Source organism: Trachymyrmex cornetzi, unplaced genomic scaffold (genome assembly GCF_001594075.2).
Source record: "Trachymyrmex cornetzi isolate Tcor2-1 unplaced genomic scaffold, Tcor1.1 scaffold223, whole genome shotgun sequence".
Lineage (NCBI taxonomy): Eukaryota > Metazoa > Arthropoda > Insecta > Hymenoptera > Formicidae > Trachymyrmex > Trachymyrmex cornetzi.
Genome location: NW_017296881.1, coordinates 4,527,842 through 4,539,443, shown reverse-complemented (window position 1 = coordinate 4,539,443; position 11,602 = coordinate 4,527,842). Strand labels below are relative to the sequence as shown.

At 28.4% G+C, this 11,602-nt stretch overlaps 3 protein-coding genes and 1 pseudogene across 3 annotated transcripts; all 4 read right to left on the bottom strand.

The window, feature by feature from the left end:
- Positions 1–2,398: 2,398 nt before the first annotated feature.
- Positions 2,399–3,763, bottom strand: LOC108760175 (uncharacterized; annotated as a pseudogene).
- A 154-nt stretch (positions 3,764–3,917) lies between these two features.
- On the bottom strand, positions 3,918–5,007 carry LOC108760174 (uncharacterized). Its single transcript, XM_018505976.1, has 4 exons — positions 4,987–5,007; positions 4,653–4,789; positions 4,074–4,206; positions 3,918–3,994 (listed from the first exon to the last, which is right to left on the bottom strand). The coding sequence occupies exons 1-4, from the start codon at positions 5,005–5,007 to the stop codon at positions 3,944–3,946; spliced, it is 342 nt and encodes a 113-aa protein (XP_018361478.1). The 3' UTR covers positions 3,918–3,943.
- A 204-nt stretch (positions 5,008–5,211) lies between these two features.
- On the bottom strand, positions 5,212–7,442 carry LOC108760173 (uncharacterized). The gene is made up of 3 exons (XM_018505975.1): positions 7,237–7,442; positions 6,462–6,578; positions 5,212–5,389 (listed from the first exon to the last, which is right to left on the bottom strand). Exons 1-3 carry the CDS (start codon positions 7,425–7,427, stop codon positions 5,212–5,214), a joined length of 486 nt encoding a protein of 161 aa, XP_018361477.1. The 5' UTR covers positions 7,428–7,442.
- A 2,286-nt stretch (positions 7,443–9,728) lies between these two features.
- LOC108760172 (odorant receptor 49b) lies at positions 9,729–11,169 on the bottom strand. Its single transcript, XM_018505974.1, has 6 exons — positions 10,961–11,169; positions 10,719–10,835; positions 10,565–10,655; positions 10,161–10,306; positions 9,850–9,982; positions 9,729–9,779 (listed from the first exon to the last, which is right to left on the bottom strand). The coding sequence occupies exons 1-6, from the start codon at positions 11,167–11,169 to the stop codon at positions 9,729–9,731; spliced, it is 747 nt and encodes a 248-aa protein (XP_018361476.1).
- Between the last annotated feature and the right edge of the window lie 433 nt (positions 11,170–11,602).

The following is an 11,602-nucleotide window of genomic DNA, read 5'->3' as shown; positions in this document are numbered from 1 at the left end:
TGATTTTGCTGAAACTAGAGACTTTTAATATAAAGAGACTGTAAAAGAGTGTCTCTAACTAGAGTCTCCGTTCCTCGTGTCCGGTGTCGCAACTCTGATTAGAGGGTCTCTAGTTGCTTTAAGGCCCAGCTACATCTATCGTAATGTTTATCGTAAGCTTCTTACGATCCTTGCGATAGCCAATCAAAAGCGTTACAATACACATTGATATTTCTAATTGGCTATCGTAAGAATCGTAAGGAGCTTACGATAAACATTACGATAGATGTAGCTGGGGCTTTATACGTATTGCGCTCATGTGACTATCGTAAAAAGCTGGTACGACCAGTGCGAGCATCTCATTCTCTTTTTTCATAGAGATTCCTTGTGCTATGATTACACGATTTCATGCATAAACCGATCGAACGATGGCGCTATTAGCGCACTGAAATATGCCACACGATAGTAGTATATTATAGGCTGTCCAAAACCGTAACAGATTTCTCTCCGTGTAGACATGTATACTATTTTATATTCTATTTTGTTATTTAAAACAAGTAAATCTTTTCGTGATAGCATCATTTGTAAAATTTTATAAGTTTCTAAACGTTTCTATAATAAATTTACACAATAAAAGTATCATTATAACATAGTGATTAAACAACATCCGTAGACACATTTAATTTTATCTGCGCATAACGTTGATTCTTTCCATCAAATTTAATGCTATTTACTATCTACTAAAAAAGCCATAAGGCAATTCTTATGATATTGATTTTGAATGAATTTTTAAAGATACATACATTAATTAACCTCGCACATTTAATTATTTAATGACATCAATAAAATGTCTAGCGCTGTTCTTAGTAAATTAAATTCAATTGGCACTTGAAAGAGATAAAACAAAAGCTAAAAAATTTTGTAATATGTACAATTTAATGAAAAATACTGTAATTACTTAAATATAAAAAGTGATCCGGAACTAGTGCCTGATCCACATCTAGTGCTTTTATCCTAAGTCGTCAACTTACAGCTTTGATGTTAAAACAGAATGAATTGTAACTTATTATGCAAACAATAAAGAAAGACGTAGAAGACAGGACCTTGCTGATGAGATTTGAAGTACATTTTGATGTCATTAGTGTTGTCAACTACCAGTAGTAATTTTATTTTTATAATTACATGCTTATAAACAATTATAAATTTATATAACACTTATTTTACATAATAATAAGATATACTACTTAATAATAAAGATTTGCAAAATGATAACTTATAACACAGTATTGCTATTATACTCTAGTCTTACCTGAAATATAATACCCGCTGTTAGAATAGTAGAAAAGAGGATAAACTGAAATCGGGTGAATTTAGATTGTTGATAGGGCCACAGGCCGATAACGAGCAACAGAATTCTATTGAAGCTGAAATACTGAATCCCTAGATGAATCATTCTCTGCGATGTCCAGGATGCGACTGGTTGAAGCAGTCGACGAGTATGATTATCCCTTCTTCTTCTCCATTGATTACCTAGAGGTTCTCTATTATAGTGTAAATTTTTAGTGTAAATGCCATAATTTGTATAATACTAGGCTATACAAAGTATCCATTGTGAGATCACAAACCTATTCATATTTTAGTAGTGTTTTTTGCAATGAATACTATTAAGGCATTACTCTGACATCAAGAAAATTATGAAGAAATATCTTCTCTCAATAAAAAAAAAAAGATATTTATCAAAGAACAAAAGTCACGCAAGCGCATATCTTTTTTTTGGTGCATTAACTTTATTTTCATATGAACTCTTACATGATACGACATTTGGTCTTTGAGATGAATGTCCTCCATATTTTTTCTTCGATATTGATCGTAATTAATATATCTCATATCAATCTGAAATATGGTAATTAAATCAACATAACATTTTCCAATGTAATGCTTATATTTTGCAAAATATTGCTATAATATTATTAACGTTATATATTAAATATTGTTATAATAGATTTTACAATAAATTAATTGAATCTGTTGTTTATATTTTCACAATATGTACAGATTTTACTTACAATAGGTTTACAGTTTTAGTTTCGGTACAATAATTATAATTATAATTATAATTATAATATAATTAACTTCACGAATGTAAAGTTAATTATAATCTCAGTTTAACTTATATATACTGTTTATCTTTTTGTAATACTTCAAATTAGAAATAGATAAAGACTAAATTGGACTGAGATTTAATCTTACGTTGCTGAATACTTTTGATTCCGCATTTTTAATAATAAAATAATTTAACCAAAAATATATACGTAATAAAAAAATATAATTTTCTTTTTTTTTTAAATGTGAGAAATGTTGTTTTATTTTTATCCAAAATATATTTTCTCATGCTCATATTCGATTCGTATTTGTCTTCTCACTGTGTAGATAATATGATAGTAAAATAAGTTACTGCAGCTTTTAACAACTGCAACCATATTATTGCTTACTTTTAATATATTATAGTATATTCAAGCAAATACTACATGATCCTACCTATACCGTGACAAAGCACTCTAATGATAGAATATATAGCCACCGACATTCAGATCAAAATTTTTAGCGCCTTTTATCAATAGGAAGAGTATCATTTTCTGGATCAGGACTTTCATACCATTCAACTCTGTACCTACATAAATTATTGTTTTATTATTAAAAATCGATAATTTGAGAGAACAATAAGAAAATTTACAAATAATTTTCAATATTTTACGTAAATCATACAATACTAATGACATTAAATATTTATTTTAGTTTAAAAAATTTGCAAAGTAAACCTTCTTTTTATCGTCGTCCGTGAGAGAGTAGAAAATACGTCTTTGTTGTGATCTGTCATATTTTGTCCAAGAAAATTCGATATGAACAGATATAGACTGAAAACAGTTGCAAATAACACACAGGCAATTAAACTTCTTCAGTAACTTTCTCTGTCAACATAAAAAATCTGAAAAGTTTGAAATACCTTACGACTGTAGTTAATTAATTGTTATACTTTAATTGTTAACTTCAATTTTTTCGATTAAATATTTCATAAAATTATTTTTTTACATAAATTTTAACGCAAATTTTTTAATTAACTATAATCCCAGATGTGGAGTCCACTATAAGATCAGAATTGGATTCAGAAAATTTCTGAATCATCTACGTACTATTATTATTTATAACATTATTTATGCGAGATCGATTTGTCGCATAACATAATACTGCGGATGAGTCTGCCTCATGAAATTAAGCTATTGAAAAGCTTCAGAAAAGTTAAGCACATTCTCTCTTTTTTTCAGTTTTGTAACTTCATTCTACGCACACTCATAAATCACATTTGATCTTCGAGAGGAATACCTCTTAATTTTAACTTTTTGATATCAGATCTGCCTGGTAAAGTTTATAATTTAAGAATAATTGCATCAAATTGATGACATACTGTTAATCAATTAGCGATCAGAGTGATATTTTTAACAATTTGGTGTATTAACTATCTAGTAAGAAATATTGTTTATTAGTGACTATACGCTTATCTTTTTACATTTTTTATGTTATTGATTAACGAAAATTTCAAATATCTAAATATTTTAATTATTATATTATTTAGGAGAAAAAATGTTCAACGTGTCGACAGCAAATTGCAGATAAAAAATTACTTAAAAGCAATATCTACAACAATTGAAATTACGTGATTTTTTTTAAGTATAAATACATAGAATACTTAATTTGAATACATTGCGACGATCTAACGTACTAACATCTTTATCTGAACAATTTTAATTTATTATATTTTTCTTAACTAAATCTTATAGCTAAACTACATACTCAAAAAATAATCTAAAATAATTTAAAATAAAACCATTTTTTCTAAATATGAGTACTCTCGTTTTTTCATTAGATATGATTTTATCATTCTGTTATTAAATTCATATTTATTTTGTCACAGCGTAGAATATATGACAGTGAAATAAGATACCGAAGTCTTTACTAACTGCAATTAAAACATTTCTTTTTACAATATTTATTTGTAATATGGTTATAGGTATAGATTATTGTTGATATTATATTACCGTGGCAAAACACTCCATAGATGCATTAATTACTCCACCGAAATTCAGAGTAAACGCCTTAGTTTCTCTTTGTAATAGAAACAGTATCATTCTCTGTATACGTAACGGAGCTCTATACCACTGAACGTTGTACCTATGAAATTACACATAGATAACGAATTGCTAATTGATAAAAGAAACTCTTATTAGTTATTTTCAGCTATGTTAATTTGTTACGCAACTACATTAATTTTTACATCTGCCGAAACAATTCTAAAAAGACACATAGAAAGAACACTCTTGCTATCAATTACAAATGACAACTTAACAACACCAGTTATTGTAATGTTGCTATCACAAATTTTCCCTTTTACAAGTAACAAATTGATGTTGCCATCGATTTGTTACAGAATTCGAATTAACGTGAATCTGCGACAAATATAATGCTGTCTCGATCACCTTGTCCCGAGTTTGTCGAAAGTATTTGCTTCAACAATTATCGACCACATGAAAAAGCTCACTGCATTTGGCTATTTCAGTTTTAGCAAAATCGTTCTTTCCGTGCAAACATTCCTATACTCATCCTGAAATGTTTCTTACGCAGTAGAGAGTACGTAATTATCGTGATCTGTTATATTCTGTCCAATATTGTTAGATAGAAACATATATAAAATAATGACAACCGCATACATCAATGGTAACCAAAATTCGTTGACAGTATTTTGAGATGAAGTAATCTGAAATATCTAAGATACAAATTTAAAGGAGATAATAAATCTATTGCATATGTGTGTGCATATATAACTTAATTTTAACTATTAGTTTAAGAATAATGATAAAGTTATATAAAATTAGAAAAATGCTTTGCAGTATATATTAATCACAAAGAGTAAAAAAGTACATGTTTCTTAGAATATAAAAAAGAAGATCGTACAAAGAATATATAGATCAGCATTTTTGTCCGTTAAGTTCTAAAAGTATTAGTAAATTTATGTTAATGTTATATATCTTCGATCTTATTGAATTTTCTAATACAATGCATCTCCTCTGTTTATTATTTTTATTTTTACTATATATTACATTTGTTACTTTTTATATTATTTATATGATAAAAATTTTTATTGGGAATTTATAACTTTGGCATTACTGGACTATCTACTTACTGAACAATAATGTTAATACTTATAATTTCGGAGCAGTATTTGTATGCATTTTCATATATTACAATACGAAACAGAAAACTTACTTGAAACAAATTTAGGGCTAAGCAAGCTACGCCAAATATTATTAAACAAAACATCACTACCTCGATTATAGACATCAAATGTTTGGTCAGTCTTCAAAAAACAGAAATATATTATTTATATAATTATATAATTATAATAAACGTATTAGTGTAGAGCGAGGCTAGTTATGACTCACTTTAAGTTTTATAAACCTTCACACAATTACGATAGACTAACGGTAAATGCTTTAAAACGGTGCATGTTCATCTGGCTCAGTAATGAAGTACTTTCAAATCCTCAATATATCTCGTAAATATGAGAATTCGTTAATTATAAGGATGCAAAGTGAATCAATATGTCTCACCTATGGGGCATGTTGAGCATCCTCGAAGGATAAGTTGAGCCATGAAGATAACGTTTAATGAGGTTATATATTATGAAAAATATGAAAGGATTATGTGCATATTAATTGAATTTTTATTATTTTCATCTTAAATATAATAATTTGTAATACTCTCTCTTTTTGAAGGCTTTAAAAATAACATAATTAAAAAAACTATAATCTTTACTCTTTATAATAATAATTGAATCGTAAAATATGTATATGTTTAATCATTAACATATAATAAAAAGGATCGATAAAGACAAATTTCACTTAAGCAACTGAGTTATGGAATACTGAGCTCAGCAAGCCACATATCGGTGTTGATGAAACATTTTTTATGACTAAAAAACTGTAGATAAAATAGCAACAGTAAATTTAAAAAATACATTAATTACTAACATCTAAATACACATTTGATTGTTATTAATAGCTTTAATTATTACGTGGACCAAAATGAATATTCATCTAATAACTTTACTTTTTATATACGAAAACGAAAAATCGCACCTGTTTGGCTGTTGATAATCGGACACTGATTATTGTATTAAGCACAATATAATCTCTGTCTATATGCTACCTTACGCAAGCATAGACGTATCTATCTATTTTTGTTATTTACCATGAAAAAATGTGTTATTGAAAATGGACACACCAGAAAATTCTGATTATATCAATCAGAATTTGCTGATTTGTCCATTTTCAACCAAACATTTTTTTCAGTGTAGACATTTGTATTTGCCCAACTTGCCGTTATGTACAACCAGCCCCGCTGTACGTATTTTGTAGTTGTGTACCAACTTCATAGCTCGTCGGTGAATATCAACAGCACAAATTATGCCTTCGCTCATCAGAATCTTAGTTTTCTGCGTAATATTTTGTCGAATATTGATGTTTATTGCATGCTCGATACGATAGCTGTAAATATGTGTTCTAATTATACAACAGTATATTAAATGACTCGATTTTTCAGCAAAATATACATCATTTCATAAACTTTGTCAATTACGCAGTGGAAAGTTGCACTCTCTTGAATCGATTCGTCTCCTCATAGAGTTACTCGATTTTTCACGCAAAGTAATAAGATAATTACCAATTTCAATTGTTAATAACTTTTTAACGAATAACGAACGCCGGCTAAAATCTTCTGAAGGTCTCCCAAGGTCATGACCTTGGCAACATAATTAAGGTCAAGGCTATCCCGGCGGCCTCCTTTGTACTGCATAATTACAAACTTTAATATATTATGTTGTTTAAATATATAATATGTTGTTAAAAGTTAAATTTTAATTATAGTTCAAATTGTTATGGTTATTCACTCTAAATCCTTGAGAGTGAAATTTCACTCCCGAACAGTGATAGTAGATTGGATGTAGGGAGACTAATTTCGCATTTACCTTCAGTCTCTTCTTTCGGAGAGTGAAATTCTTCGCAGAGATTGAAATTTGACTCTCGCTTGGAGTGATTTTTCACTGTCGAAGAATGATTCTTCACTCTGTAAAAGTGAAAATTTCACTTTTCTCGGATGAAATTTCACTTCCAAAAATTTAGAGTGTTCCTACATCTTTATTCGTACCTAGCAATTTTAAACATTCCACAGACATACTGAAGATACGTAAGAAGCATTGTTCCTGTTGCTAATAGCGCAACTACTCCGATGCATATAACTGCGTAGCTGTGCAACAAAATTAAATAAAAGTATTTTTCTTGATCGATAAAATACTCCATCATAATTGGTAGACGAGATATATTTTTTGGTAAAACCATGAGACTATTCGACAAATGCAGGCCGATAATACAAATAAATGCGATAATGCTAAATACTAAAAAATATTAAAAAACGTTTTTATTAAAAATTCTGCAATATAAGCTTATCAAGGTTTATACTATTTAGCACACATACACATATATATATATATAAATTTTATATATATATATTATAAAGTTGTATATTATTTTGTTAATATACTTTCAATTTCTATTTAAAATTATTCTATTATTTATGCAATTTGTGTAATATATTATTGCATAAATTGCATACTAACATATTATTAATCAACGCATATAAATGTCAAATATTTTAGTTGAATCTGTATGTGATACATCGTATATAAAAATATATAAAAATATGAATCACAAGTTACACAAGTTAATTGTAAGCGTAGATCTGAGAATATTTTTTACTTGTAAGTATAATTGTGTGACGTCTTGCAGTGTAATTGTATTCTTCTATGATAGCAACTTCGTTTTTATCTTTTACTTGGTTACATATATGCTCAAGTTGAATTAATAAATTCTTTACCTGTTATTCCAATAATTTCATATATTGTCTCATATAATAATATGTAATAATTTTTTAATATATAATAAAATTTTTTTGACGTGGATAGTTATGTTGTTAAATATTCTGTGAGTTGTCAACTTACAGCTTTGATGTTAAAACAGAATGAGTCGTAATGTATTATACAAAAAATAAAGAAAGATGTGGAAGACAGGACCTTGCTGACGAGATTTAAAGTACATTTTGATGCCATTAGCGGTGTTAACTACTAGTAGTAATTTTATTTTTTAATTATATGCTTATTAACAATTATAAATTTATATAACACTTATTTTACATAATAATAAGATATACTACTTAATAATAAAGATTTGCAAAATGATAACTTATAACACAGTATTGCTATTATACTCTAGTCTTACCTGAAATATAATACCCGCTGTTAAAATAGTAGAAAAGAAAATAAACTGAAATCGTGAGAATTTAGATTGTTGATAGGGCCACAGACCGATAATGAGCAATAAAATTCTATTAATGGTAAAATACTGAATCTGTAGATGAATCATTGAACGCGAGCGTGGCGTAGCAGGCAGCGTACGAGATTGCTATACCAGAGATCCCGGAGTTTGATCCCAGGCAGAACCAAAAAATTGTCGTACGCTTGTAGCTTTTCTCGGCAGACAATGGCAAAACCACCGAAAATATCTTTGCCAAGTACACTTCTCTAAACAAAAATCGTCGTTCGGAATCGACGTTAAACTGTAAGTCCCATATGACTGTGTATGTACAACCAGTGTGCGTACACAGGCATATGAGAGAAGTCACCACGCTTGGTCACGGCAATAGGGGACTGAGGAGAGGAGAGAGAGATGAATCATTCTCTGTAATGTCCGGGATGCGACTATAGTTACGAAACAGTCGACGAGTATGATTATCCCTTCTCCTTTTCCATCGATTGTCTTGATATTCTCTCTTATAGTGTAAATTATAGTGTGCCATAATGTGTGTAATACGAGGCTATACAAAATATCCATTGTGAGAACACAAACTTATTCATATTTTAGTAGTGTTTTTTGCAATAAAAACTATTAGACATTATTCCAACATCAAGAAAATTTCGAACGAATATCTTCTTTTAAAAAAAAAGACATTTATTAAAAGACACAAGACTTAAGCGCATCTCTGTTTTTTGATGCAATAACTTCATTTTCGTAAGAACTTTTACATGATACATGATCTTTTGAGATAAATATTCTCCATATTTTTACTTCGGCATCGATCGTAATTAATACATCTTATGTCAATTTTAAGATATGGTATTTAGACCAATAACGTTTTCCAAATATATTGCTTTATATTTTGTAAAATATTGTTATAATATTACTAACATTATCTATTAAATATTATTATAATGGATTCTACAGTAAAATAATTAAATCTGTTTATATTTGTGCGATATGTACAGTTTTACTCATATGTTTATAGACGTTTTAAACTCGGTTCCATCAATGTACGATTAATTATAATTTCGATTTAAATTACTGTTTCTCTCTCTCTCTCTCTCTCTCTCTCTCTCATACTTCCAATTAGAAAAAAATAAATTGAACCGAGATTTAATCTTATGTTGGTGAATATTTTTAATTCCATATTTTTTTAGTATAATAAAATTTTAAGCAAAATATATACGTAGTAAAAAATAGAATTTTCTTTTTTTTTCAAACGTGAGAAATGTTATCTTCTTCGAATATATGTTTTCTCATGCTCGTATTCGATTTGTATTTGTCTTGTCACTGTGTAGATAATATGACAGTAAAATAAGATACTGAAGCTTTTATCAACTGCAACCATATTATTGCGTTTACTCTTAATATACTACAGCATAATCAAGAAAATACTACATAATCTTACCGTGGTAAAGCATTCTAATGATGGGATAAATAATCCACCGACATTCAGATGAAAATTTTTGGCGCCTTTTATCAACAGGAAGAGTATAATTTTCTGGATGTATAAAGGAGTTATATACCATTTAACTCTGTATCTACATAAATTATTAAGATAAGAATCGATAATTCGAGAAAAAAAGTAAGAAAATTTACGAATAATTTTTATTATTTTACGTTAATCGTACAATACTATTGATATTAAATATTTGTTTCGGTATAAAAATTTATAAAGTGAACCTTTTTAATACTGTTTTTCGTAAGAAAATTCCTTACACAGTAGCGAATACATAATTATTGTGATCCGTCATATTTTGCCCAAGAGCATTCGATATGAACAAATATAGTATAAAAATAGCTACAATTATCATATGCAATAAAGCTTCTTTGGTAGCTTTCTCCGTCAATATAATCTGAAAAATCTGAAATATAAATCTCACTGTAGTTAATTTGTTGCACTTTAATTGTAACTGTTATTTTACGATACGGTTTTGTTTCTTTAAGCAGAAAATCAGGATTGATTTATACATGAAATTGCTATGCAAATTTGATCGATTAATAAGAAGTATCAACTCAAACCATTTTCTCATATAGTATATGTGAAATAAAGTTTCTATTATATGTTATAGATTATCTAATGCTTGATTAAGAATAAAGACAATATAAAATCCGAAACTTACTCGAACCAAGTTGAAACACAACGAAACTACAAACATCTGCGCTAAACAGAAGAACATTATCTCAAAATAGGATAGCAAACCTTTGGATAATCTTCAAAAATAAGTAATTGTTATTGCATATATTTTACATATGTAGAATCATATAGATACTAACTTTATGGCTTGCCGATGGATATCTATAGCGCAAATTAAATCCTCGAATCTTAAAATTTTGTTTTTCATGTTAATATTTTGCTTAACGTTAATATTCACTGCGCGTTCAATACGATAACTATAAATAATATGATTTTTTAACAAAGTATTTCTTTATTGCAAAGTAAACTCCATCTCATTTATTCAACACGGCAATGCAGTTTTATTCACAACTTCAAGTTTTGTGTTTGTTTTGTTTTATACCTAGAGATTTTAAACATTCCACAGATAAATTTAAAATACGCAATAAGCATGGTTCCTGTTGCTACCATTGCAGCCCCTCCTATAACTAGTGCTATGTCCATATGTAATAGAATTAAAAAGTAATATTTTTCTTGATCAGTAAAATATTCTGTTACCAAGTGCAGGCGACTTGATCGAGATATGTTTGTCGATAGACCAACATCAAACATACTCCAAAATTGAACGATAATAATAACAAACGCTGAACAAATGCCAATTACTAAAAAATATTACGAAATAATTAATATTCGTATTTAAAAATATTCGTTACATAATACGTTTAAAATTATTTCAGATATATGTATATATGTGTGTATATATGATACTTTTTAATTATTTTCGGTAAATATTTACAAAAGATCATCACCTTCGAAATCAATGTATCAAAGTCATGTCAAAGTCATGACCCTGAGTAAGTTCCAATAAGTTTTAGTCGTGTCGCTCGTTTTTCGTTAAAAAGTTATTTACAAAGTTTGAAAAATAATGTATCTTTTTTACTATGTAAAACAGAAAATTTTAACTTTTAAATATATTTTTCGACTTTTCACGCGAAGCAAGTTCCACCCCACCTTCCTTCCTGCTTAGGAGCGCGCGACTTTCCAC

Coding starts and splice junctions, on each gene's coding strand:
- LOC108760174 (XM_018505976.1), bottom strand. CDS start 5,007: ATGCTGATCTATATATTCTTT. Junction 4,207..4,652: donor AATTACGTACTCTCTACTGC/GTAAGAAACATT, acceptor GTAATTTCATAG/GTACAACGTTCAGTGGTATA. Junction 3,995..4,073: donor CTATGGAGTGTTTTGCCACG/GTAATATAATAT, acceptor TTTTAATTGCAG/TTAGTAAAGACTTCGGTATC.
- LOC108760173 (XM_018505975.1), bottom strand. CDS start 7,427: ATGGTTTTACCAAAAAATATATCTCGTCTACCAATTATGATGGAGTAT. Junction 6,579..7,236: donor GGAATGTTTAAAATTGCTAG/GTACGAATAAAG, acceptor ACATATTTACAG/CTATCGTATCGAGCATGCAA. Junction 5,390..6,461: donor ATTCACCGACGAGCTATGAA/GTTGGTACACAA, acceptor TGTTTTTTGAAG/ACTGACCAAACATTTGATGT.
- LOC108760172 (XM_018505974.1), bottom strand. CDS start 11,169: ATGTTTGATGTTGGTCTATCGACAAACATATCTCGATCAAGTCGCCTG. Junction 10,836..10,960: donor GGAATGTTTAAAATCTCTAG/GTATAAAACAAA, acceptor TATTATTTATAG/TTATCGTATTGAACGCGCAG. Junction 10,656..10,718: donor ATCCATCGGCAAGCCATAAA/GTTAGTATCTAT, acceptor TTATTTTTGAAG/ATTATCCAAAGGTTTGCTAT.